This window comes from Hippocampus bargibanti, linkage group LG10 (genome assembly GCF_051943395.1).
Source record: "Hippocampus bargibanti isolate YZ-2025 linkage group LG10, ASM5194339v1, whole genome shotgun sequence".
NCBI classification, from domain to species: Eukaryota; Metazoa; Chordata; class Actinopteri; order Syngnathiformes; family Syngnathidae; genus Hippocampus; species Hippocampus bargibanti.
The window spans coordinates 23,793,716-23,821,400 of NC_142743.1; the positions used below are offsets into that span (position 1 = coordinate 23,793,716).

At 41.0% G+C, this 27,685-nt stretch overlaps 1 protein-coding gene and 1 non-coding gene across 4 annotated transcripts in view; both read left to right on the forward strand.

Annotated features, from left to right (window-relative positions):
• Positions 1–27,685, forward strand: part of htt (huntingtin) — a 50,821-nt gene that overhangs the window by 3,392 nt on the left and 19,744 nt on the right. For 2 of the 3 annotated variants that reach the window (XM_089006155.1, XM_089006157.1), the window contains exons 4-41: positions 1,570–1,629; positions 1,731–1,810; positions 2,544–2,682; positions 3,714–3,855; positions 4,754–4,932; positions 5,007–5,211; positions 6,894–6,938; positions 7,235–7,312; positions 7,917–8,305; positions 8,480–8,600; positions 8,688–8,803; positions 8,877–8,988; positions 10,019–10,156; positions 10,617–10,775; positions 11,910–12,007; positions 12,084–12,223; positions 12,307–12,370; positions 12,468–12,565; positions 13,663–13,809; positions 13,900–14,020; positions 14,599–14,744; positions 15,987–16,168; positions 17,209–17,432; positions 18,697–18,823; positions 18,924–19,048; positions 19,284–19,394; positions 19,513–19,590; positions 20,417–20,640; positions 21,409–21,487; positions 21,619–21,780; positions 21,854–21,909; positions 22,749–22,897; positions 23,839–23,975; positions 24,530–24,646; positions 25,251–25,373; positions 25,437–25,699; positions 26,368–26,510; positions 27,383–27,611. In XM_089006155.1, the coding sequence (XP_088862281.1) occupies positions 1,570–1,629; positions 1,731–1,810; positions 2,544–2,682; positions 3,714–3,855; positions 4,754–4,932; positions 5,007–5,211; positions 6,894–6,938; positions 7,235–7,312; positions 7,917–8,305; positions 8,480–8,600; positions 8,688–8,803; positions 8,877–8,988; positions 10,019–10,156; positions 10,617–10,775; positions 11,910–12,007; positions 12,084–12,223; positions 12,307–12,370; positions 12,468–12,565; positions 13,663–13,809; positions 13,900–14,020; positions 14,599–14,744; positions 15,987–16,168; positions 17,209–17,432; positions 18,697–18,823; positions 18,924–19,048; positions 19,284–19,394; positions 19,513–19,590; positions 20,417–20,640; positions 21,409–21,487; positions 21,619–21,780; positions 21,854–21,909; positions 22,749–22,897; positions 23,839–23,975; positions 24,530–24,646; positions 25,251–25,373; positions 25,437–25,699; positions 26,368–26,510; positions 27,383–27,611 (5,306 nt within the window). The remainder of the gene's footprint in view (positions 1–1,569; positions 1,630–1,730; positions 1,811–2,543; positions 2,683–3,713; positions 3,856–4,753; positions 4,933–5,006; positions 5,212–6,893; positions 6,939–7,234; positions 7,313–7,916; positions 8,306–8,479; positions 8,601–8,687; positions 8,804–8,876; positions 8,989–10,018; positions 10,157–10,616; positions 10,776–11,909; positions 12,008–12,083; positions 12,224–12,306; positions 12,371–12,467; positions 12,566–13,662; positions 13,810–13,899; positions 14,021–14,598; positions 14,745–15,986; positions 16,169–17,208; positions 17,433–18,696; positions 18,824–18,923; positions 19,049–19,283; positions 19,395–19,512; positions 19,591–20,416; positions 20,641–21,408; positions 21,488–21,618; positions 21,781–21,853; positions 21,910–22,748; positions 22,898–23,838; positions 23,976–24,529; positions 24,647–25,250; positions 25,374–25,436; positions 25,700–26,367; positions 26,511–27,382; positions 27,612–27,685) is intronic. The other variant, XM_089006156.1, reaches the window with a different exon arrangement.
• LOC148893030 (small Cajal body-specific RNA 14) lies at positions 19,637–19,765 on the forward strand. The gene has a single exon (XR_016116344.1).

Below are 27,685 nucleotides of genomic sequence, written 5' to 3' on the forward strand. Positions count from 1 at the left end.
TGTAATTATGCTCTTTATTTTTCCTTTTTACACAATTCATCCTCATTTGTTACATAATCTTTTGACGTTTCCAATATAGGCCTCTTACCTTTTAAATGACAACCGACACCCCCGGACGAGTTGTGTGAAAACACATAAATAACACGATGGTGAATCGTTGTGTGTTGCACTACTATTTGATACTAGTTGACACAAATTCCCAGCAGACAAATCAGCCCATTTCCAACGGTGCTTGGGCGCCATCCTGTGCATTTTCTGTGCACTACATTTGTGTCCAGACGGCTCGAATTGATACGGAAGGACTTCTTTAATCGATTGCAAACATTTATGCTTTCCTCTTCTGAACTATTTGAATTATATTCATAACTGGATGAGTAACAAGAAAGCATCATCTCCCAATCTGAACTCTCTGAAGCCATTGTTTTGATTCTGGAGCAAGGTAGTTTGTGAAGGAGTTTCCTGGCGTGATGTCACGAACAAGGGGGCGGGACTTTCTGAAAATCCCCAGTTTCGAGCTAATTTCTGGCAGTTTTGGGACACTTGAACTCATTTTTATTGGTGTTTTGCATTTGACTAAAAATATCAGCCTGCGTGTTTTGGATATTTTAGATGCTATAAAACGTTTTTCTGATGTCAGTTAGGAAACAAAAAATGGGTGTCGGTTCTCCTTTAAGCTGCTAGGTTTCAGAATCGGAATCAAAAAGCCTTTAATTGTCACACAATGGGGAAATTTGCAGTCCACAGCAGCAATTTGAAAGGGGCAGGGTGCAAAGATAAAAAAAAACAAGATATTATAAGCATAATAAAAAAAGACAGAAGACTGAGGTGTATAATGTAACTGCAAAAATGTGTCATAAAAACTCTACACAGTGCAAGTACTGTACACAAAAAAAGCATCTTGATATACAGTATGTCGCTGTATTGCATCAACATAAGGTGGTTTCGGGGATTGAGCCGGTTCTTTTTGGATCGGCTCACTAAAAAGATCCGGCTCTTATGGCTCCCAAATGGCTCTTCAGGTTTTTTTTTTGTTGCTTAAATTAACTACCAAAAATCATGTAAAATTATGTGGAAAACAAATTACACTATATCAAATATTTTTATTATTTATGACTATATATATATGTGCACAGACAGCATTCACTAACTTTTGCTTTCCCTGTGGTTACTCTGGTTTGATGATCAGCTGTCACTAATTTGCTTTTCATATTAATAATGCTATCATAACTAGTAAAAATGATAATAATTGAATAAAAACAGCATGATGTGATAACATTTGTTCACTGTACTCGTCTACACTGATCTGGCTATTTATCTAATCACTATCTAGCTGGCTGGCTATCTAGCTAGGTATCTATTGGCTTTCGATTGGCTAGCTTGCTAGCTTTCTATCTATTTGAGTTACTTCCGGGTTGAGTGAATGCTGGCGCATATGGCTGCCGCTGCTCACCCGCAAATAAAAACTTATCCTGTGACTGTAAAGTGACCTTGAGAGTTTTGAAAGGCACTTATAAATGAAATGTATTATTATTATTATTATTATTAAACTAAATGTTTGCACATCCTTAGGCACTGATGGACTCCAACCTTCCTCGATTGCAGCTGGAGCTGTACAAAGAAATTAAAAAGGTGCTCATTTTTGTTTTTTGAACGCTGACAATGTCATAAATGTACAACGATTTGAAAGTTGATTGTTGTGTTGATGTACACGTGCGTCTGTCTTACCGTAGAACGGTGCCTCTCGGAGTTTGAGAGCAGCTTTGTGGAGGTTTGCTGAGCTTGCGCACCTCATCAGACCTCAGAAATGCAGGTAGGGAAAATAGTCTGCAGTACAGTCATAAAAGGATTGATTGACTCATTGTAAATGCTGTTGATACGTTTGTCGATAACTGCAATCCCATAGTTGACCAGCAGATGGCTGTGTTTTATTTTTCTTGACGTTACGTTGGGTTGTTGTCACTTCCAGTACAGGTTTTTTGTCTTTCCCTGCTTCTTAAAAGTTTCTTTTTACTGAGAAGACGGCGAGAATGGACATCCTTTATCGCTGGAGGACGAACATCCAAACTTCCATTTCGGAGTGGAAAGCAGGCAAAGTGTACTACTATCTTTCCATTCGAAACAGAGGACTCTGAGTTATTTGTACTGATGGTTAATTCTTCAATGTGATTTCACTTGCATGATGAATCACCACCGTAGAACACTTTGCCCACTTTTCGCTCCCAAATGGAAGTTTGGATCTTTTTATCTTTTTCCTTGCTAAACAGTACAGCGATTAAATCATGTCCATTCTCACCGTCGTCTCAGTAAAAAGAAACTTAAAGAAGCCTATACCGGAAGTGACAACAACCCAACGTAATGTCAAGAAAAATAAAGCACAGCCACCTGCTGGTCAACTATGGTACAGCAGTTATCGACAGCATTTACACTCATCATAGGAGTTTTCTGAACAGATTAGGCTAGATTATAGCCTTTATTTAAAAAAAAAAAAAAATATTATTGCTCTCACCATCCGCGTTTTTAAACGTTTGTCCTTTTAATTGCAGACCTTATTTGGTCAACCTCTTGCCGTGCCTCACCAGAATCACGAAGCGGCAGGAGGAGAGCGTGCAGGAAACACTGGCTTCCGGAATGCCCAAGATCATGTTGGCCTTGGGACACTTTGCAAACGATGGCGAAATCAAGGTGTCCTCTCATAAAACTGATGCTTGACTTTAAGTACAGCTAACATCCGATTTACGACCACGACCGCCAGACCCTTCAAACGCTGTTGAAATTTGCAGCGTGTTTGAGATGTAGTTGGGAGAATAAAGACTTAAAGGACAACCGACGTCTCCGGACAAGTTGCGTCCGTAATTTGTAAAATGGCTTCAAATGACTTCTACTGAGCGTATTTGACAAAGATTCCACCGCATATAGCTATATTTTACCTTTTAAGACTCGCGCTGAATATTCCGGAAGTCTTGTTTTTGAGTTGGTGACGAGTCCGTACGTGACGTCACGAAAGGAACGCCCCTGACTGAAAAAAGGACACATTGTAGCAGTCCTCCCATCACGTCAATGCATTTTGCTGTACTTGTTTGGTCTGAAAACTTCGTGTTGCACCAAAAAGAGGCAGAAGAGGGCGACAAAGCTCTATGTAAGGAATTAATCAGCCTGTGGAAATGGGCTGATTAATTCCTTACACGTCGCCATTTTCTGCCTCTTTTCTGGGATGCTACATTGCAGTCCACGTGCCTCAAATTGATATGGGAGGACTTCTTTAATCGATTGCAAACATGTATGCTTTCCTCTTCAGAACTATTTGAATCATATTCATAACTGGATGAGTAACAAGAAAGCATCTTCTCCGAATCTGAAGCCGTTGTTTTGATTCTCCAGCATGGCAAGACGTCTTGGGGTGACGCCACGAACAAGGGGGCGGGACCTTCTGAAACTGGCCACTTCCTGGTTCATTTTTTTTTGCAGATTTTGGACACTTAGTCATTTTTATTGGTGTTTTGCATTTGACCAAAAATATCAGCCTGCCTGTTTGGGGTATTTTAGATGCTACAAAACGTTTTTGTTAGGAAACATAAAAAGTGACGTCGGTTGTCCTTTAAGGCTGTAAACTGCTACGTGACTCCCACAACAACAACCTCCCGATGTTGCTTACTTTATTTCTGAACTAACCAATCTCCTCATCTCTTCCCTCGTCAATCATATCGATGTCTCAGGTTCTGCTGAAGTCATTGGTTGCCAACTTAAAATCCAGCTCTCCAGCCATCCGGAGGACGGCTGCCAGCTCTGCCGTTTGCGTGTGCCAGCACTCAAGACGTGCCAGCTACTTTTACACATGGCTCCTTAATGTGCTGCTTGGTAAGATTGGCAAACATGATCTCCATGCACATGCACAGTTGACAGTGTTTGTAGGCATGTTATAATACTACTACTACTACTATACTACTACTACTACTACTACTACTACTACTACTACTACTACTACTACTACTACTACTACTACTACTACTACTACTACTACTACTAATAATAATAATAATAATACATTTCATTTCTAAGCGCCTTTCAAAACTCTCAAGGTCACTTTACAGTCACAAAATAAAGTTTTTCTGTGAGTGAGCAGCGGCAGCCACACGCACCAGCATTCACTCAAACCGGAAGTAACTCAAATAGATAGAAAGCTAGCTAGCTAATGAATAATAATAATAATACATTTGATTTATAAGCGCTTTTCAAAACTCTCAAAGTCACTTTACAGTCACAGGATCAGTTTTTCTGTGAGTGAGCAGCGGCAGCCACATGCGCCAGTGTTCACTCAACCGGGAATAACTCAAATAGATCAAGTTACCTCGCTAGCTAATAGATAGCTAGCTAGCTAGCTAGTTAGAGGGCTAATCGATAGCTAGCTGTATAGCCAGAAACGGTGACCCCGTTCAACCGGGAATAACTCATATAGATCAAATTACCTAGTTAGCTCATAATAAACTATTAGCTAGCTGGCTTGCTAGCTAGTTACACAGCTAATAGATAGCAAATAGGAAATAGATTGCTAGCTAGGTAACCAGCATCGAAATGGATTATTATTATTATTATTATTACATATGAGTCTGAATGAGCCCTTACTTTTTTCTAAAATATTGATTTTCAATGTTTTTAATTTCTATAATGGCGATTTGCTATCTTTTTTTCAAAATTATTCAAAAATTGTGTTTTTTTTTTACTCTAAAATGTTGATTTTTTCCCCCCCCAACTTCAGGTCTGGTGGTTCCAGTTGATGAGGAACATCTCAGCCATCTCATACTTGGCGTGCTCTTAACTCTGCGCTACCTGATGCCTTTGCTGCAGCAGCAGGTCAACACCTCAAGTCTCAAAGGAAGTTTTGGAGTCATGGAGAAAGAGGCTGATGTGCATCCGACTCCCGAGCAGCTGCTTCAGGTAAAAAAAAAAAAAACATACCCAAGGAATGCAAATACTTGTACTTCCTGAAATTGTATTCCGTGTACCTGCAGGTGTATGAGGTGACTTTACACTACACACAGCACTGGGACCACAATGTGGTGACCGCATCGCTGGAGCTGCTACAACAAACGTTCAGGACTCCACCGCCAGAGCTTTTGCACATGCTCATCACCGTAGGAACCATTCCGAATGTCACAGTGTTTCGTCAGGATACTGAAAGTCGTGCGCGCTCGGGCAGCATCCTGGAGTTCATTGGTAACTACATCTCTGAAGGGTTTTATTTTCTGCATTGCCATGAAAAGGCTTTCTTCAGTCGTGCACTTCTTTGAAGGTGTCGGACGTTTTTGCTTCTCATCCAAGAGGATTCGTCAGCAAACTGTTTTTTTTGCTGGTAGTTTTGGCGCTGTATATATATATCCCTACTGTCCAGAGGTGACAATGCCAGACCTCTTCTATGATAGGATCCTGCTTTCAGGTTGGGGGGGGGGGAGCAGAGGACTATTCCCTGAGGCGACACTGATTACTTCTATTGTCCTGACTGATTATGGGGTCTACGACTGGCCTGATGGCCCCATTTTGCTCTGGTATCACCTCATCAGCATAACTAAGCCTATGTGGTCTAAGAAGATCCAAATTAAACCTCACCCCACCATGGCGATTTAGTGAAGGGTTTAGCTGTTTTAGAAAAAGTAGCTTCTTTTACTCCCCTTTCAAACCATCTATTTTCTTTCACTAAGATTTTAACCTCATTGTCGTCAAATGAGTGGTTGCTAGCTTTTAGGTACATATGTACTGCAGATTGAGGTCCACTATTATTATCCCTGTTGATAGTCTTTTTTTTTTGTCTTTTCATCGATGGACCACTCCTGTACGACTGAGCTCTGACGTTTTTCTTAAGAATTCTTTGACATTGGCCTCCCCTTTGATTCATGAAGCCTGTCACTGACTAACCCATTCTTAATTTCATCTTTGTGACTGGTCATTAGCCTTTTTTTTTTGTCCTCGTCCTTTGTTTGAATGGTTGTGTCTTCTCTTAAAGGACAACCGATACTATTTTTTTTGTTTCCTAACTGACATCAGAAAAACGTTTTACAGCATCTAAAATACCCAAAACACGCAGGCTGATATTTTTAGTCAAATGCAAAACACCAATAACAATGACTTCAAGTGTCCCAAAACTGCCACAAAATGAGCTTGGAACTGGGCAGATTAAGAAAATCCCGCCCCCTTGTTTATGATGTCACGTCAGGATACTCCTTCACAAACTGCCTTGCTCCAGAATCAAAACAACGGCTTCAGATTGGGAGAAGATGCTTTCTTGTTACTCATCCAGTTATGAATATGATTCAAATAGTTCTGAAGAGGAAAGCATACATGTTTGCAATCGATTAAAGAAGTCCTCCCGTATCAATTCCAGCTGTCAGGACTCCAATGTTGCGTCCCAGAAAATGCACAAGATGGCGCCCAAGCTCTGTTGGAAATGGGCTGATTTGTCTGTTGGGAATTTGTGTCAACTAGTATCAAATAGTAGTCTTGGTGCAACACACAACCATTCAACATGGCGTTATTTATGTTTTTTCCTTCAAATTTTGCTCTCAACACGGATCAACACGATGTTTTCGGACCAAACAAAGTACCCAAAATGCGTGTCGCTTTCTCGGTCAGGGGCGTTCCCTCCGTGATGTCACGTCAGGCATGGTCATCAACTCAAAAACAAGACTTCTGGAATATTCAGTGCGAGTCTTAAAACGTAAAATATCACTCTTTGCGGTCTAATCTTTGTAAAATACGCTGAGTAGAAGTCATTTGAAGTCATTTTACAAATTCTGGACACAACTTGTCCTGAGGTGTTGGTTGTCCTTTAAGTCTTTGAAGCCTCTCTTTCTTTTTTTCCTCTTCACCTCCTGTTTCTGCCTCCTGTTTCCTGTCGATTTCAGCAGGAGCTTCTTCCTGCAGTCCCCTCCTCCTTAGGAAACAGAGAGGTGACTGCTTTACTTTTTTCCTTTCATGTAATTGTCCTTCTTTCAAAGTATTTTTCACCCATGTCCGATTCATCGTAATTTGTGATTGAGGCCCAGTCCTACATCATGGCACTCTATTAACTAGAAGAAAAAAAAAATCCACATTTTTTTACACTTTTTTTTTCTGACGCTCCTTTCTTCTTATCGCGGGCTGTCCAACAGCACCGACCTGTCGATATTTTTCCTTTTCTGCATCAGATGAGGATTTATATGTATACGTTTGTGATTTTATAGTCATGCAAATGGTGTTTTTCCAGGTAAAATGCTTTCAGGGGAAGATTGTGGATTGGAAGATGATTCTGAAAAGACTGAGGTCTCAACTGGCGCCTTCACAGGTTTGGTCATCCTGTAACTTTGTAACCAGTAATGTGCTTATGAATACGATTGATAGAGATTAGACATAATAAGAAGTTATCATATTTAAAAGTTTCATGCCTAATTGGCGCGGATGGCCTTAAGTCAATGTAAATTTAACACACACATCCTGTTAAACTGTCATCTTCATCTAAGAGATCTGTCCTTGGACAGAATTTAAGGACTTGGGAAACTCCTTTATCATCGAAGCGATTTACGACTTGAAACTCCTTCACAGGAAGAGCTCATTAGCCAGGTTACAAATTTATCAGTTCATGGAAGAGACAATGTTTTATTGCTTACAGCCGTTCGCGCTTAAAACTCTAGAGACGTGGTATTCTAATCAAGAAAACTCTGTTTTACTAATGTACCTCTTAAATTGGCATGTACTCTCAATAAATAGCTTGGCAGAGGGCTGCAGAATTTAGGCGTCTGTCATGAATGTCTACGCCTCCTACCGGCAGTAAAAGGCAATCTTTCTAGGTTCGAGTCTTCGTCCACAGTGTCTGACTGTCACATCTCTGACAACTATGCACCAGAAAACCAACACAGTTAGTCATTTTATGTTTCTTTCTTTCTTTCCAGCATCGGTTGTTGGTGCTGATGTCTCCTCAGCAACCCAGGTGGACATCATCACTGAACAGCCACGCTCCTCCCAGCATACCTTGCAACCTGATGACTCCGTGGACTTAAGCGCCTCCTCTGAGCAAGGCGGGGGTGGAGGCTTGACATCTGCCTCAGTTACTCCCGACGAAAATGAGGAGGAGATACTGAGTCGAAGCTCAAGCGGCGGTGCGAATGTTACTCCAGAGGTGGCTGACGACACTTCAGAGAGCGCCGTGCCCGATGAAAGGTCCTTCATAGAAGGTGGGCCACTCCTAAGCACCAATGACGGCTCCCTCCCAGCTAGCGACTCTTCTCAGACAACCACGGAAGGGCCGGACTCGGTCACCCCCTCGGACGTTGCAGAGCTGGTCAGTCTGATTGAATTGGACTTCTTGTTTAAAGGACCACCGACACCTCTGGACAAGTTGTGTCCATAATTTGTAAAATCACTTCAAATGTCCTTTCAACTCATGGTGTGATCGTATTTCAGTGTAATTTGACTGGACACCAAAGATTTTACTTGTGTGTGTGTTGACCTTAAGGTTTTGGATGGTAGTGACAGCCAATACTCCGGGATGCAGATTGGAACTCTGCAGGATGAGGAAGATGAAGGGACAGCACCTTCGTCTCAGGAGGACGTTTCTTTTCACCCATCAACACTCGGTATTTTTACTTTCCACTCCCCCCCCGCCCTCCAAAAGCAAAAAAAAAAGTCTTCCAACGATGGTACCGCTGTGTTTTTCTCTGCAGCTCTGAGCAAACCGCATCTGTTTGACCTAAAAGGTCACAATCGGCAGGGTTCGGATAGCAGTGCGGACCATTTCATTACAAAGGAGTTGGTCACTGAAATCGAACCTGACAGCAAGGTAACTTCACACACATTGTCTGTGTTTCACAATGTAAATGGGAGAAATATGTTGTTTTTTTCTGCTTCCTCAGCCATCAAGTATAAATGGTCCGATTGGACATTATACAGACCAGGGTGCAGAGCCACTCGTGCATTGCGTCAGGCTTCTTGCGGCTTCCTTTCTATTGACGGGACAAAAGAATGGTAAGTACAGTATGAATTATAGTTTAAAAATAAATAACTATAGTGATACCTTGGCTTACCAACTTAATTGGTTCCCAGAAAGTGTGTGTAAGGCGAAAAGTGTGTATTCCAAACATTAATTTCCCATAGGAAACCATTAAAATGAGAATAATTCGTTCCCAGGTCCTCATAAAACATAATTTTCGACTAAATAAGCCTTAAAGGACAACCAACACCTTTTTTTTTTTGTTTCCTAACTGACATCAGAAAAACGTTTTATAGCATCTAAAATATCCAAAACACGCAGGCTGATATTTTTAGTCAAATGCAAACCACCAATAAAAATGAGTTAACGTGTCCCAAAACTACTTCAAAATGACCCCGGAAATGGCGAGTTTCAAAAGGTCCCGCCCCCCTTGTTCGTGACATCACGCCAGGACGTCTTGCCTTGCTCTAGAATCAAAACAATGGCTTCAGATTCGGAGAAGATGCTTTCTTGTTACTCATCCAGTTATGAATATGATTCAAATAGTTCCGAAGAGGAAAGCATAAATGTTTGCAATTGATTAAAGAAGTCCTTCCGTATCAATTCGAGCCGTCTGGACTCCAATGTAGCGCCTAGAAAATGCACAAGATGGCGCCCTAGCTCCATTGGAAATGGACTGATTTGTTTGCTGGGAATTTGTGTCAACTAGTATCAAATAGTAGTCTCGGTGCAACACACAACGATTCACCATCGCGTTATTTATGTGTTTTCCTTCTAATTTCGCCATCAACACGGATCAACACTCCATAACAAAGCACATCTGCACTGAGTGCTCTCAAAGAAAGTGGGTGTGGAAAAGTAGTCCGGCAGCCACGGTGGCGCTGTTCAGCCGTGTGATTTGGTGTTCTCCCGACGAAAACTACTCCGCCAGCCATTGTGGCGCTCCGTGTGTTTCCCGAAAACTAGTTTGTATGCCAAGACTATATTCTGGCGAATTTAATGTTCGTAAAGCGAAAAGTCGAGGTATCGCTGTATTTGTGATTTTGCTTCCCTTTGTATCACTAGGTGTGATCCCTGACAAGGAGGTGCGAGTGAGTGTGAAGGCCCTGGCGGTCAGTTGCATTGGAGCAGCTGGGGCGCTGCTTCCTGAAGCCTTCTTCAATTCCCTCTACCTGGAGCCGCTGGACGGCATCCCATTGGAAGGTGAAAAAACAAACCAAAAAAAAAAGTCCAATATAGCTATATGCGGCGGAATCTTTGTAAAATACACTCAGTAGAAGTCATTTGAGGTGATTTTACAAATTACGGACACAACTTGTCCGGAGGCGTCGGTTGTCCTTTAAAGGTTTAATGCTTAGCTGGCCAACCAAACAAAAGGCGCAGATGGCCTGAGGTCAATCTAAGTTTAACAGACACAGCAAGTTAAACTGTCATCTTCCTCTAGGAGATCTGGCCTTAGACAGAATTTAGGACTTGGGAAACTCCTTTATCACCGGAGTAATGTACGACTTGAAACTCCTTCACAGGAAGAGCTCATTAGCCAGGTTACAAATGTATCAGTTCATAGAAAAGACAATGTTTTATTGCTTACAGCTGTTCGTGTTTAGAACCGTTCCAGGGGCGTGGTATCCCAATCAAGAAAATGTCTACAATGTCTTTTCAGAGCAGCAGTATGTCAGTGACGTGCTGGACCTAATTCATCACGGAGACCCGCAAATTCGAGGTGCCACAGCTATCCTCTGTGCAGCCATTATTCAGGCTGCACTCACTAAAACACGTTACCACGTACAAACCTGGCTGGCCAGTGTGCAGAGTGCAACAGGTCAGTGTGCTTTGTAAAGTGCTATACCAAAAAAAAAGTGCTATGATGCTAATGTGGGAAGATCAGCTGGGAATTTGTCATCAATACATTGAAATAGTTCTGAAGTGGAAAGCATAAATGTTTGCAATCGATTAAAGAAGTCCTTCCGGATCATTTTGAGCCGTCTGGACTCCAATGTAGCATCCCAGAAAATGCACAAGATGGCGCACAAGCTCCGTTGGAAATGGACTGATTTGTCTGCTGGGAATGTGTGTCAACTAGTATCAAATAGTAGTCTTGTTGTAAGCTCTCAGTCGTACAGGAGTGGTCCATCGATGAAAAGGTTTCTTCAGCCGTCATCTGTACTTCTTTGAAGGTGTCGGACGTTTCGCTTCTTATCCAAGATGCTTCTTTATCGAACTAAAGTCTTACTGGTAGTTTCGGCCTTATTTATATATATCACTACAGTACAGATATATATAGGGCCGAAACTACCAGTAAATACAGTGGTTTTATTGACCTTTATTAATCAAATGGCGGTCGGGGAATTTTGCTAGGATCAAGCATGTTGATGTACAGTATATATATTAGCTAGCTACCTGGCTGGCTAATTATTTGCTATTTAATAGCACATGTTGCTATGTAACTGGCTATCAGCTGTATGGCTATCTAGAGATAACTGACTGTCTGGCTGGCTATCTATTGGCTATCTGTCTAACTAGCTAGCTATGTAGCTGGCTGTTTATTAGCTATATGGCTATCTAGCTAGTTAGCTAACTGTCCAGCTGGCTATCTATTATCTGTTAGCTAGATCTGTTAGCCATATCCCTACAATAGGGATATAAAGAGAGCCGAAACTACCAGTAAGACTTTAGTTCGCTGAAGAAGCATCTTGGATAAGAAGCGAAACGTCCGACACCTTCAAAGAAGTACAGATAACGGCTGAAGAAACCTTTTCATTCAATAGTAGTCTTGGTGCAACACACCATTGCGTTATTTATGTGGTTTCCCTTCTAATTTCGCCATCAACAATGTTTTCAGACCGAACAAAGTACCCAAAATGCATTGTGTGTCGCTTTCTCGGTCAGGAGCGTTCCTGACGTGACATCACGTCAGAAATCGTCACCAACTCAATAACAAAGACTTCCTTTTCAGGTAATCCTTTGTCCCTTGTGGACTTGGTGCCCTTGCTGAGAACATCTCTCAAAGATCAATCTTCAGTAACCTGCAAGATGGCTTGTTTTGCAGTCAGGGTAATTTTCTTTTGTTGTTGCGTTGCATTTTTATTCTTTTTTTCTAAACGCGTCCTGTACTACTCTGATATTTCAGCACTGCATCATGACCATATGCAGCAGTACACTAAGTGAACTGGGCCTCCAGTTGGTGATCGACCTGCTGGCCCTGACAGACTCATCCTACTGGCTTGTCCGCACTGAACTGTTGGAGACCCTGGCAGAACTGGATTTTCGGCATGTGTTTTTTTTCTTCCCGAGTTTTAAAAAGTGCTTTAAAAAAGTGAATTAATCCCCCTTCTCTTTGCAATGTCTCCTAGTTTAGTCAATTTCCTTGAGAGGAAAACTGAAACTTTGCACAAAGGCGATCATCACTACACTGGGGTACTACTACTTTTTAATTCTCTATTGGTATGATGCAAAGTTTTTGATATTCATAGCTTCATAAGCCTCAAGTTCGTCTATTTTGTCTTCGTTTTAGCACCTTCGACTGCAGGACCGGGTCCTAAATGTGGTGATTTGTCTATTGGGTGATGATGACCCAAGAGTCCGCCATGTGGCGGCTTCTGCTATCAGCAGGTATACTTTGACGAGACTAGACTCTTGACTGATTGCGATAAAATGTCAATTACAGCGATACTTGGCTTACGAACGCTTTAGCTAAGGAACTTTTCACCTCACGAAACGTTAAATTCGAGAGAATATAATCTTGGCATACGAACTATTTTTCGGGAAACACACGGAGCGCCACAATGAGTGATGTGTCGTTCGCGAATGAGCCGGTTGTTGTAGCTGTATGAAATAAACGAAGCTGAAAATGGCAGCCGCCTTTTTTTCCACCTCTATTCCCCGCCCCTAGTCTTCAGTTGAAGCCGCACGTGATTGGTTAAGATCCGTGGTAGAGAAGGGAGGGGACACACGCAGCAGTGAACGGGGGGGACGGCTTACAGAAACACACACGCACACAAAAGGGAGACGACAGAGCTTGAAACAAAAAAAACAAAAGTGAAATGGTGAGAACATGGATAGAAAACACAGTGACATTTTGACTGGTTTCAACTTTATTGATAGTTCAAAGGCAGAGTGTAGACTGCAAGGTTAAAATTAATCAGGCTCGACAAATAACCCACACAAGCCATCTGTACAATTTGAAAAGACAAGCAAGGGAACCAGCTATTCATGAAGTTTCTAGTGTGTCTGCCTGCATCTGTTGCTGTTGCAATATCACAAGATGTACAACACAGAGCTGCTTGAGATACTTGATGAAAAAAGCTATCCATTCCATCGAGCCATCAACGACCATCACAAAGGTAAATAAAATGACTTTACTACACCGTACAGTTTATTTCTTTAATTGCAATACCAGAGCACATTTATTGTGCATAAAATAAGTTAGATTGTGTGTAGTTTCAAGGCTTATTTAGTTGAAAATTATCTTTTATGGGGACCTGGGAATGATTATTCTCATTTTAATGGTTTCCTATGGGAAATTAATGTTTGGAATCCACACTTTTCGCCTTACTCACACTGTCTGATCAATTAAGTTCGTAAGCCAAGGTATCACTGTACATGATGAACTAGGATTTGAATTTTTCACAATCTTGTTGGTTCAATACACAAGATGGAGGCTTTGGTTGAATTTTTCCCTTCATCCCACCTTTCTTTTTACCCATCAGGCTTGTATCTAGATTGTTTTATGACTGCGACCAGGGCCAAACAGACCCTGTTGTCGCGATTGCCAGAGACCAGAGTTCAGTTTACCTGCAGCTGCTGATGCACGAGGCGCAACCTCCCTCTCAATTCACAGTGAGCACCATCACAAGGTAACCACGGTCTGCCACATGAATGCAACGATCCCAAGATGATTTCAAAATCTATTTTGCTAACCATTGATATCTTTTTCTCCCGGACAGGACTTATCGGGGTTTTAACCTATCAAACATGGTGTCCGACGTCACAGTAGAAAACAACTTATCTCGAGTTGTCACCGCTATCTCCCATGCTTTCTCCTCCTCTACCTCAAGGGCTTTGACCGTAAGCTTTAAAGGACACCCGACACCATTTTTTTTTTTGTTTCCTAACTGACACCAGAAAAACGTTTTATAGCATGTAAAATACCCAAAACACGCAGGCAGGCTGATATTTTTAGTCAAATGAAAAACACCAATAAAAATGAGTGAAAGTATCCCAAAACTACTTCAAAATGACCTCAGAGATGGCGAGTTTCAGAAGGTCCCGCCCCCTTGTTCGTGACGTCAATATTGGTCACACACTGCCTTGCTCTAGAATCAAAACAATGGCTTCAGATTGGGAAAAGATGCTTTCTTGTTACTCATCCAGTTATGAATATGATTCAAATCGTTCTGAAGAGGAAAGCATAAATGTTTGCAATCGATTAAAGGAGTCCTCTCATATCAATTCGAGCCATCAACGACAGCAATGTAGCGTCCCAGAAAATGCACAAGATGGCGCCCAAGCTCTGTTGGAAATGGACTGATTTGTCTGCTGGAATTTGTGTCAACTAGTATCAAATAGTAGTCTTGGTGCAACAAACGACGATTCACCATCATGTTATTTATGTTTTCCTTTCTTTTCTTCTTTTTTTTTTTAAGTTTGGCTGCTGTGAGGCACTGTGTCTCCTGTCTTCAAATTTTCCAGTGTGCACGTGGAGCACAGGCTGGCACTGTGGCTACGTTAACTCCAATAGTACACTTTCATCAAGAAGCAGTCTCAACCGCAGCAGGATCAGGGCATCAAGGTTTGTGAACTCACATTTAGGGTTGTGCGATATGGCTAAAATGTTTTATTGATTTTTTTTTGCCAGATATTGTGATGATACGAAAATGACATTACCAGACCATTGATATCTATCGGCTGCTTTTAACTGCCGATCAATGCCGAAATTGTGATTTGTACAATGGAGATTGACATGCACCACAACTCTGGCAAGGTCACATGACCGATAATGTCCCCATTTCTGAATTAAAATAATATTTTGAATGTTCACGTTTCCATTTCTGCATGATTTAAAACATGCGTTATTTATATATATGTATTTTATACACAGCGATACCTCGGTTTGCGAACCCCTTGTGTTACAAACTTTTCGGTTTACGAACATTACAGTTATGAAAATTTTACCTTGGCATACAAACTATTTTTCGGGATACACACGGAGCTGCCACAATGAGTGATGTGTCGTTTGCGAACGAGCCCGTTCTCCTAACTGGCGAAAATGGCAGCCGACTTGTATTTGTCCTCTATTTCCCGTCCCCAGTCTTTGGTTAAAGCCACGTGATTGGTCAAGAACGCAACAGTGAGGGGGGTTAAACATGAAAGAGACAGGCAGACAACAGAGAGAGAGTTCGAAAATGGATAGAAAACAGTGACATTTGGACTCGTTTCAACTTTATTGATAGCTCAAAGGCAGAGTTTAGACTGCAAGGTTAAAATATCCCATCAATCAGGCTCCACAAATAACTCTCACAAACCATATGCAAAAAGCTATCAAGCCAGCTAAACAGAACGCAATTGATGGGGAACTAGGTAAAATTATAGCAGAGGAAGCACCTACAAGGGATCATTCCTCAAGATGGTGAAAGAAGAAGGCTACATTCCTCATCAAGTGTTTAAAGCTGATGAAAGCGACCACTCCATTCCATCAAGCCATCAACGACCATCACAAAGGTCAATAAAATGACTTTATTATATGGTACAGTTTGTTCCTTTAATCTAATATCATAGCACATTTATTATACCTAAAATAAGGTATATTTTGTGTAGTTTTAAGGCTTAGAAAGTAGAAAATTATGTTTTATGGGGCCCTGGGAACCTATTACTGTCATTTTAATGGTTTCCTATGGGAAATTAATTTTTGGGATACACACGTTTTGCCCTCCACACTGTGTCTGGGAACCAATTAAGTTTGTAAGCCCAGCTATCACTGTATATTGTTACATGATTCTGATTGTTTTTCTTTTTGGGACATACTATTATTTAGTCTCTCCCAGCCGAGCAGTACTCCAAACTCAAACCCAAACCCCTCCTCACCTGATATGGAGCAAAGAACTTTAACAGTGGGAGTGACCAACATGGTGCTTTCTTTGCTGTCATCTGCCTGGTTCCCACTTGACCTCTCTGCACACCAGGACGCCTTGTTGCTTACTGGCAACCTGCTGGCTGGTCAGTATTGCACAACAAATCGCAAGGCCTTTTATGGGCGATGAAAAGGTTTCTTCAGCCGTCATCTGTACTTTTTTGAAGGTGTCGGACGTTTCGCTTCTTATCCAAGATGCTTTGTCAGCAAACTAAAGTCTTACCCTTAGTTTCGGCCCTATATATATATCCCTACTGTCAAACCACCCTCTACAACACAAACTAGGACTTATCAGAACCCTCCAGCATAGGGCTAAACTAATACCAACAAGCGTCGAAGGGAGAGAAAAGGAGTCAAAACATGTCAGGAGAGCACTTACAAACTGTGGTTACCCTCAGTGGTCTTTTAACAAATGTCAAAAGGAAAGAATAGGGAATGAACCCAACAATTCTGAAGATACTAAAAGGAGAGGAGTAGCAGTACCTTACATTGCAGGAGTTTCTGAAAAAACTACAAAGAGTCCTTTGGCAACACAAAATTCCGACTTATTTCAACCCGATAAACACTTTAAGGCAAACATTTGTGCATCCAAAAGATAGGCTGCCAAATGAAAAACAAAGTCAGGGAGTTTGTTCAATACATTGGAAAAATGAAAATTGTAAAGAGCAATACATTGGGGAGCAACCTGAGAGCAGGAACCAATCTTAGCAGAGTCCGGCACCGCCATGTCTGGACAGCTATGTAGCTGGCTATTCATTAGCTATATAGCTATCTAGCTAGTTAGCTAACTGTCCAGCTGGCTATCTATTAGCTATCTGTTAGCTATATCAGTAGGGATATATATATATAGGGCCGAAACTACCAGCAAAAGATTTTAGTTTGCTGACGAAGCCTCTTGGATAAGAATCGAAACGTCCGACACCTTGAAAGAAGTACAGATGACGCCTGAAGAAACCTTTTCATCGATGGACCACTCCTGTACGACTGAGAGCTTACACAGGCGTATGGATTGAAATTAATACCAAAAATGCATACATAGTATTTGTGCAAAAACAAATATCTGTATTAATATCAGAGTTTATGTGGATATCATGAAGTCATATGCAATTCACCTTGTTGTTTTAAGCGGTGGCTCCTAAAAGCATGCGCAACCCGTGGGCTGGAGAAGAAGAAGGTAGCAGTGGCAGCTCTTATCCTAGTGGAGGCCCAAATAAGATGGAAGAACCTTGGGCAGCATTATCCGAGCGCTCCCTTGTGACAATGGTGGACCAGCTTTTTTTCCACCTCCTAAAAGTTCTCAACATCTGTGCCCATATACTGGATGACACTCCCCCAGGACCAGCAGTTAAGGTTGGACATTTGTATCTGTGGTTTTAAAGGACAACCGACACTACATTTTTTTTTTTGTTTCCTAACTGACATAAGAAAATCGTTTTATAGCATGTAAAATACCCAAAACACGCAGGCTGATATTTTTAGTGAAAGGCAAAACACCAATAAAAAAATTGCTTAAAGTGTCCCAAAACTACTTCAAAATGACCCTGGAGATGGCGAGTTTCAGAAGGTCCCGCCCCCTTGTTCGTGACGTCACGCCAGGACGTCTTCGTCTCGCTCTAGAATCAAAACAATGGCGTCAGATTCAGAGACGATGCTTTCTTGTTACTCATCCAGTTATGAATATGATTCAAATAGTTCTGAAGAGGAAAGCATAAATGTTTGCAATCGATTAAAGGAGTCCTCCCATATCAATTTGAGCCGTCAATGACAGCAATGTAGCGTCCCAGAAAATGCACAAGATGGCGCCCAAGCTCCGTTGGAAATGGGCTGATTTGTCTGCTGGGAATTTGTGTCAACTAGTATCAAATAGTAGTCTTGGTGCAACACGCAACGATTCATCATCACGTTATTTATGTGTTTTCCTTCTAATTTCGCCATCAACACGAAGTTTTCAGACCAAACAAAGTACCCAAAATGCATTGTGTGTCGCTTTCTCGGTCAGGGGCGTTCCCTCCGTGACGTCACTTAGGGACTCGTCACCAACTCAAAAACAAGACTTCCTGAATATTCAGCGCGAGTCTTAAAACGGAGAATATAGCTATATGCGGTGGAATCTTTGTAAAATACGCTCAGTAGAAGTCATTTGAAGTGATTTGACAAATTATGGACGCAACTTGTCTGGAGGCGACGGTTGTCCTTTTAAAGGACATTGGAGTCCAGACAAATTGATCCCGAAGGACTTCTTTAATGGATTGCAAACATTTATGCTTTCCTCTTCAGAACTATTTGAATCATATTCATAACTGGATGAGTAACAAGAAAGCATCTTCTCCCAATCTGAAGCCATTGTTTTGATTCTCGAGCAAGGAAAGACGTCTTGGCGTGACACCACAAACAAATTGACACCGCTTTCAAATTGAAGTAGTTTTTAGACACTTTTAAGTCATTTTTATTGGTGTTTTGCATTTGACTAAAAATATCATCCTGTGCGTTTTGGGTATTTTAGATGCTATAAAACCTTTTTCTAATGTCAATTAGGAAACAAAAGTGGTGTCGGTTGTCCTTTAAGTTCCTTTCACGTGACTGAATTGCTTCACACTTCCCCACTCACCTGCAGGCCACACTGCCTTCCCTGAGCAACACACCATCACTCAGTCCCATTCGCAGGAAGGGCAAAGAGAAGGAGGCTTCTGATCCAAATGCTGCGCCTTTGAGCCCAAAGAAAAGCACTGAAGGCAACACCGGTAACAAAACGCACCTCTCAGGAACAAACATGGCTACCCCTCTCCAGCACTGTTAAAATGGTGACGGGGTTGTTGTTGTTGTTGTTGTTGTTTTTGGCAGGCAGAGTTGCTGACGGCACAAGTGGAACAGCAGTAAACAAGTCAAACATTCTTGGCAACTTCTACCACCTACCACCTTACCTCAAGCTGTTTGATGTTCTGAAAGCAACCCATGCCAACTATAAGGTACAGGTAACATCCGAGTTACGACCGGGTTCTGTTCTGACAAAATGGTTATAAGTTGAAATTCATTCAAAATGGCCGACGTACCGTCTTCTACGGCAGGAGAGTATACAATGTCAATCTTTTGTTTTTAAGCTAGGTTTTCTATTGAATACTATTATATATCAAAGCGTAGGTTGTCCTTTAAGATTACTCACTGATCTACCAGAAACTTTGTTGTTGGCAATGTATCTCCTAGGTGACATTGGACCTTCACAACAGCCATGAGAAGTTTGGCGGTTTCCTTCGCGCTGCCTTGGATGTCCTCTCTCAGCTGCTTGAGCTAGCCACACTTCATGATATCAGCAAAGTAGGTTTTCTTTCTTTCTTCTTCTTCATTTTGTTGGGTTGAAGCTCACCTACTTTTTAGTTTGCTGGACTATTTGGAGTACATTTCAGATTAATTTTACCGCCCTCCTTCCATGTAGTGCGTGGAGGAAATTTTGGGCTATCTCAAGTCCTGCTTCTCGCGAGAACCTACCATGGCTACAGTTTGTGTTCAGCAGGTCAGTACCTGGTGTATTTTTAGTTGTATTTTTTTCTCGATTGTGTGTGGAAGTCTTCATATGGTGCTCCACCGAGTAGTGTGTTGCCATCAAAGACCCCACACAGAGTAAGGCTGGATCCTGCCGACAGGGACTGTAAAGGCGTTGGTTTCCCTGTGCGATGGTTCCATACATTATTTCAATATCTGGCTGGCTAGCTAGCTACCTAGCTAGCTATCTAGCTATTCACTATCTAGCTGCCTGGCGATCTAGCTAGGTATTTGTTGGCTATCGATTGGGTAGCTAACTAGCTAGCTTTCTATCTATTTCAGTTACTTCCGGGTTGAGTGAACGCTGGCGCGTGTGGCTGCCGCTGCTCACCCGCAGAAAAACTGATCCTGTAAAGTGACCTTGAGAGTTTTGAAAGGTGCTTATAAATGAAATGGATTATTATTATTGTTATTGTTATTGTTATTATTATTATTATTATTATTGTTATTATTATCATCATTATTTTTAGTATTTTTATTTTTTTATCGTTTTTATTGTTTTTACTTAATTTTTTATTTTATTTATTTTTTATTGTTATTTTTTATTATTTTTATTTATCGTTATTATTATTTTTTAATTGTTTTTATTTTTTTACTTTTTTACTTTTATTTTATTTTATTTCTTTTTTATTGTTATTTTTTATAATTTTTATTTTTTATATTTTTTATTTTTATTATTATTATTATTATTATTATTATTATTATTATTATTATTATTATTATTATTGAAGAAATAGAGAGTTGAAAAACTGTAAGAATTATTTGTGAAAGGAAACATGTATTCTATTCTCCCTCAGTTGTTAAAGACACTGTTCGGAACCAATTTGGCATCCCAGTATGAAAGTGTCTCGAGTGGACCCAGCCGTGCCCAGGGCAAGGTGCTCCGTCTCGGCTCATCTAGCCTAAGGCCAGGGTTATATCACTACTGCTTCATGGCGCCATACACACACTTCACCCAGGCTTTGGCTGATGCCAGTCTCCGGAACATGGTGCAGGCTGAGCAAGAGCAGGATGCTTCTGGGTAGGTTTAAATATACAGTGACACCTCGGCTTACGAACACTTTAGCTAACGAACTCTTCGCCTTACGAACGTTAAATTGGCGAGATAGGAACTATATTTCGGGAAACACATGGAGCGCCACAATGGATGATGTGTCGTTCGCGAACGAGCCGGTTCAACTTTATTGATAGTTCAAAGGCAGAGTGTTGACTGCAAGGTTAAATTACCCCATCAATCAGGCTCCACAAATAACCCGCACAAGCCATCTGTACAATTTGAAGAGAACCTACGAGCAAGGGAACCAGCTATTAATGAAGTTTGTAGTGTGTCTGCCTGCATCTGCTGCTGTGGCAAAATCACAACTTCTAAGATGTACAACCCTTGAGACACTTAATGCAAAAAGCTATCCCTTCCATCAAGCCATCAACGATCATCGCAAAGGTCAATAAAACGACTTTATTATACCGTACAGTGTATTTCTTTAATTACAATACCATAGCACATTTATTGTACATAAAATAAGGTATATCGTGTGTAGTTTTAAGGCTTATTTAGTTGAACATTACGTTTTATGGGGACCTGGGAACGGATTATTCTCATTTTAATGGTTTCCTATGGCGAATAAATGTTTGGAAGACACCCTTTTCGCCTTATACACACTTTCTGGGAAACAATTAGGCCAAGGTATCACTGTACAGGCCAGATGCGAGAAAATGACTTTTTTTTTTTTTGTCTGCCGGCCAAAATCTCTGGCCGCATTAAAAATGTGATGCTTTTGTTCACTTCTAGGTGGTTTGATGTGATGCAGAAAGCATCAAACCAGCTGAGGTCAAACATTGCCAATGCAGCACGCCACAGAGGCGACAAGGTATCTGTCGCTTTCATATTGCCCACAGGATAGTTGATCACAAAATAGAAATCATGACATTAAACCCTGAAATATGATGTTTTTATGTATTTTTTTTTTCATATGTTGCTTTTCTGAAATCATTTTCCCAGAATGCCATCCACAACCACATCCGTCTCTTTGAGCCACTCGTGATTAAGGCTTTGAAGCAGTACACAACCAGCACCTCTGTGGCTCTCCAGAGACAAGTTCTGGACCTTCTGGCCCAGCTAGTCCAGCTCAGAGTCAACTACTGTTTGCTGGACTCTGATCAGGTTGAACACTTGTTTGATCCGCAATTAATGTTGTAAATTAATATCTCTTAACTCCCTTCCTTCCTTGTTGTAGGTGTTCATCGGATTTGTCCTGAAACAATTTGAATATATTGAAGTGGGCCAATTCAGGTAAGTTAATCATGTTATCACAAACAATCCTCTCCATTGGTGAAAAGGTTTCTTCAGCCGTCATCTGTACTTCTTTGAAGGTGTCTGACGTTTCGCTTCTTATGCAAGAGGCTTCGTCAGCGAACTAAAATCTTTTGCTGGTAGTTTCGGCCCTATATATATCCATACTGTCCAGGTTTGGGGGGGGGGGCAGAAAACTACACCCTGACGACAATCAGGTTAAAATCTTAGCGAAAGAAAATAGATGGTTTGAAAGTGGAGTAAAAGAAGCTATTTTCATAAAACAGCAAAACCCTTCACTAAATCGCCATAGTAGGGTGAGATTCAAGTTGGATCGTTCGTACAACAGACTTCTTAGGCAACATAGGCTTAGTTATGCTGATGAGGTGATACCAGAGCAAATGGGGCAATCAGGCCAGTCGCAGACCCCATAGTCGGGTAGGACAGTAGAAGTAATCAGTGTAGCCGCAGGGAGTAGTCCTCTGCTCCCATCAACCTGAGAGCTGGGACCAATCATAGCAGAGTCCGGCACGCCACGTCTGGACAGTAGGGATATATATAGGGCCGAAACTACCAGCAATTTTAGTTTTCTGACGAAGCCTCTTGGATAAGAATCGGAACGTCCGACACCTTCAAAGAAGTACAGATGACAGCTCAAGAAACCTTTTCATCGATGGACCACTCCTGTACGACTGAGAGCTTACACAGACACAATTTCTCCATTGTATACTTATTTTTGTACCGCACTGTTTTACGGTTATATACAGTATTCCATTGGCGTTTTTATTTTAGCATAACAAAGTTATTGAACTGAATGGATTACGATTGTTTTCTGTCAGGGATTCAGAGGCGGTCATACCCAACATCTTTTTCTTCTTGGTGCTTCTGTCTTACGAACGTTACCATTCGAAGCAAATCATCAGTATCCCCAAAATCATCCAGCTCTGCGATGGCATCATGGCCAGTGGTCGGAAAGCTGTTACACATGGTAAGAGACACACAGGATACACAGGATTGTAAGTACAGTGATACCTCGGTTTACGAACCTCTTGGTTTACGAACTTTTCGGTTGACGGACGTTAAATTTATGAAAATTTTACCTTGGCATGCAAACTTTTTTCATGCACGGAGCTTCCTCAATGAGTGATGTGTCGTTCGCGAGCGAGTCGTTTTTCTAACAACAAAATGGCAGCCGACTGCTTTTGTCCTCTATTCCCCGCCCCCAGTCTTCGCTTAAAGCCACGTGATTGGTCAAGAACGCAGCAGTGAGGGGAGGTGGTTTAGACATTAAAGAGACAACAGTGAGAGAGTTTCAACTTTGACAGTTCAAAGGCAGAGTGTAGACTGCAAGGTTAAAATATCCCATCAATCAGGCTCCACAAACAACCCGCACAAGCTATCTGTACGCTTGATGCAAAAAGCTATCAACCCAGCTAAACAGAACACAATTGATGAGGAACTAGGTAAAATTATCGCAGAGAAAGCACCTACAAGGGATCATTCCTCAAGATGGTGAAAGAAGAAGGCTACGTTCATCATCAAGTGTTTAATGCTGATGAAACCGGCCACTCCATTCCGTCAAGCCATCGACGACCATCACAAAGGTCAATAAAATAACTTTTATTATATAGTACTGTTTATTTCTTTAATTACAATACCATAACACATTTATTATACATAAAATAAGGTATATTTTGAGTAGTTTTAAGGCTTAGAAAAGTACAAAATTATGTTTTATGGGGACCTGGGAACAGATTATTCTCATTTTAATGGTTTCCTATGGGAAATTTTTCTTTGGGATACACACTTTTCACCTTACACACTGTGTGTGGGAACCAATTAAGTTTGTAAGCCAAGGTATCACTGTACAGAGTGAAAACAGATGCTATATAAGTCATTCTGATCCATTATTTTCCATTTTATCTGAAGCTATCCCTGCCTTGCAGCCAATAGTTCATGACCTCTTTGTCTTGAGGGGCTCCAATAAGGCTGATGCAGGCAAGGAGCTGGAAACGCAGAAGGAAGTGGTGGTCTCTATGCTGCTCAGGCTTGTTCAGTACCACCAGGTACAGCATATCTTTTAAACAAGGGTGTTTTTTTGCCGCGGGCCACGTTGTAGTTGCATTTCTTCTCGAGGGCTGTTAAGTATTTAAAGGACAACTGACACCATTTTTTTTTTTTTTTTCCTAACTGAGATCAGAAAAACGTTTTATAGCGTGTAAAATACCCAAAACACGCAGGCTGATATTTTTAGTCAACTGCAAAACACGAGTTAACGTGTCCCAAAACTACTTCAAAATGACCCCGGAAATGGCGAGGTTCAGAAGGTCCCGCCCCCTTGTTCGTGACGTCACGCCAGGACGTCTTGCTGTGCTCTAGAATCAAAACAATGGCTTCAGATTTGGAGAAGATGCTTTCTTGTTACTCATCCAGTTATGAATATGATTCAAATAGTTCTGAAGAGGAAGGCATAAATGTTTGCGATCGATTAAAGAAGTCCTGGGGCCCAGATTTGCCTTGACTTTGACACCCATGTTTTAGAACAGGACACCACAAAGCGTTCTCAAGCCATCCAGACTTTACCTCTTCTAGGTGTACTTATTTTTCATCTTGAATGTAGGTTTTGGAGATGTTCATCCTGGTTCTCCAGCAATGTCACAAAGAAAATGAAGACAAGTGGAAGAGGTTGTCCAGACAGATTGCAGATGTCATACTTCCCATGATTGCCAAGCAACAGGTAACATTTGGGTTGCACAAAAGGACTGTTTGGAACTTGTATCAAATAGTAGCCTCGGTGCAACACACAACGATTCACCATCGCGTTATTTATGTTTTTTTCCTTCTAATTTCGTCATCAACACAAAGTTTTCAGACCAAAGAAAGTACCCAAAATGCTTTGTGTGTCACTTTCTCGGTCAGGGGCGCATTCCAGACGTGACGTCCCGTCAGGCATCGTCATCAACTGGAAAACAAGACTTCCTGAATATTCAGCGCGAGTCTTAAAACGTAAAATATAGCTATATGCAGTGGAATCTTTGTAAAATATGCTCAGTAGACGTCATTTGAAGCGATTTTACAAATTATGGACACAACTTGTCCGGAGGTCTCGGTTGTCCTTTCAGGCTTATTTAGTTGAAAATTATGTTTTATGTGGACCTGGGAACGGATTATTCTCATTTTAATGGTTTCCTATGGGAAATTAATGTTTGGAATACACACTTTTCGCCTTTCACACACTATCTGGGAACCAATTAAGTTCATAAGCCAACGTATCACTGTACCGCTATTTTTGGAGCTCGCAGTGTTGACATTTTCCCAAATTGCCTGGCCTCTTTCAATAGATGCATTTGGATTCTCCTGAAGCTTTGGGCGTTTTGAACACTCTATTTGAGACTGTGGCACCTTCCTCTCTTCGGCCTGTTGATATGCTGCTCAAGAGCATGTTTGTCATCCCGTGTACCATGGTAAGAAAAATCACCATTTGACTCATTGTTTCCAGTTAACGGTTTTTGATATCATTTCTTCAGGCGTCAGTGACAACAATCCAACAGTGGGTTTCTGGTATCCTGGCAGTTCTCAGGGTTCTCGTTTCTCAGTCAACTGAGGATATCGTGTTGTCGCGGGTGCACGAGCTCTCCCTCTCACCACATCTTCTTTCCTGCGACACAATCCGCCGCCTTTATCAACAGAGCTTCTCTCCAAATACTACTACTCCAACCTTGGATTCATTTGGTTGTCAAGAAAATAATGGTGATGCACAGAAAGCCCTACCTGAAGAAACCTTTGCCAGGTTGGTGGGAAAACTTTACTTTGGCGGGGGATACGTCTATCAATTGTACAGGAGTAGGCTATCGGTGAGAAGGTTTCTTTAGTCGTCATCTGTACTTCTTTGAAGGTGTCGGATGTTTCGCTTTTTATCCAAAAGGCTTCGTCAGCAAACTAAAATCATTTGCTGGTAGTTTTGGCCCTATATATATCCCTAATGTCCAGACGTGGCGGTGCCAGACTCTGCTATGATTGGTCCCTGTTCTCAGGTTTGGGGGGGGAGCAGAGGACTATTCCCATGCGGCTACACTGATTACTTCTATTGTCCTGTCTGAGTATGGGGTCTACGACTGGCCTGATTCGCCCATTTGATCTGGTATCACCTCATCAGCGTAACTAAGCCTATGTTGCCTAAGAAGTCGGTTGTAAGAACGATCCAAATTGAACCTCAACCCACCATGGCGATTTAGGGAGCAGAGGACTACTCCCTGCTTCTACTACTTCATCAGCATAACTAAGCCTATGTTGCCTGAGCAGTCTATTGTATGAACGATCCCCGAACGGATTTTTTTTAGATTGTGTAACACGTAATAAATGACCCAAAAATGTATCGCCTTGTGGATGCAGTGATACTTTGTTTTGAATCTCTTTTCACCTGTCGAATTTTTTTTTTTTTTTTTATCTTCGCCTTAGATTCTTGCTCCAAATGGTTGGAGTGCTACTCAATGAAATTTCCTGCAAACAAGTTCAAGTGGACATTACAGATCAGCAACACACCTTCTATTGCCAGCAGTTGGGTACACTGCTCATGTGTTTAATACACATCTTCAAAAGTGGTAAAAATAATCATTGTAATCATACTACATTTCATTTATGAGCACCTTTCCAAACTCTTTACAGTCACAGGATATTTTTGCGGCGGGTGAGCAGCGGCAGCCACATGCGCCAGCGTTCACTCAATCACCATCATCATAATCATCATCATAATAATAATTACACAGATAAATAAATAAATAAATACATAAAAGACTGATAAATAGTTGAAGACAAATAAATAAATGAATAAATACAAAATAAATAATTGAATAAATAAATACATAAAGACAGATAAATAAATAAATTAATTAATAAGTAAATAAATATGTAAAGTAACCGAGTAAATAAATAAGTAACTGAGTAAATATATAAGTAACTGAGTAAATAAATAACTAAGTAAATAAATAAGAAAGTAAATAAGTAAATAAATAAGTAACTGAGTAAACAAATAAGAAACTGAGTAAATAAATAAGTAACTGAATAAGTAAATGAATATATAAATAAGTAAATGAATGAATAAATAAATAAGTAAATGAATAAGTAAGTAAATGAATAAATAAATAAATATGTAAATAAATAAGTAACTGAATAAATAAATAAGTAAATGAATGAATAAATAAGCAAACAAATAAATATGTAAGTGAATAAATAACTAAGTAAATAAATAAAGGCAGAAAATAATAAAAGACCAACAGATAAATAGATAGATAAATAAGTAAATAAAATAAATATATGACCAAATAAAATGTCAATTTGTCCCGTTGAGTTGAGTTTTTGCGGCCATTTTTTGTCCCCGCTTTGACTTGAGAGCAAAAAAAGGTGAAGGCAATGATCCAATTGAAATCGATTGAGATGATGATCATTTTCCATTTTTGACTTGTCCCCCATTTAGGGATGTTTCGTAGAATCACAGCGGCAGCCGGCCTCCTTCTAAACGGCGAGGGTGCCAGTGACCAGAATGAATCGGAGGCTGGACTCCATTACCATTTAGAGACCCTGAACAACATGGTCCAAGGTCTGATCACCACCCATCCCTCCCTGGTGCTCCTCTGGTGCCAAGTCCTACTCCTCGTCAACTATACAAACTACTCCTGGTGGACTGCGGTCCACCAGACACCAAGGTAAGAACAGTTCTGAGCTTTGCTTGCAGTGTCTGAAACTCATGACAAAAAGTTAGCGGACACCAAGGGCAGAC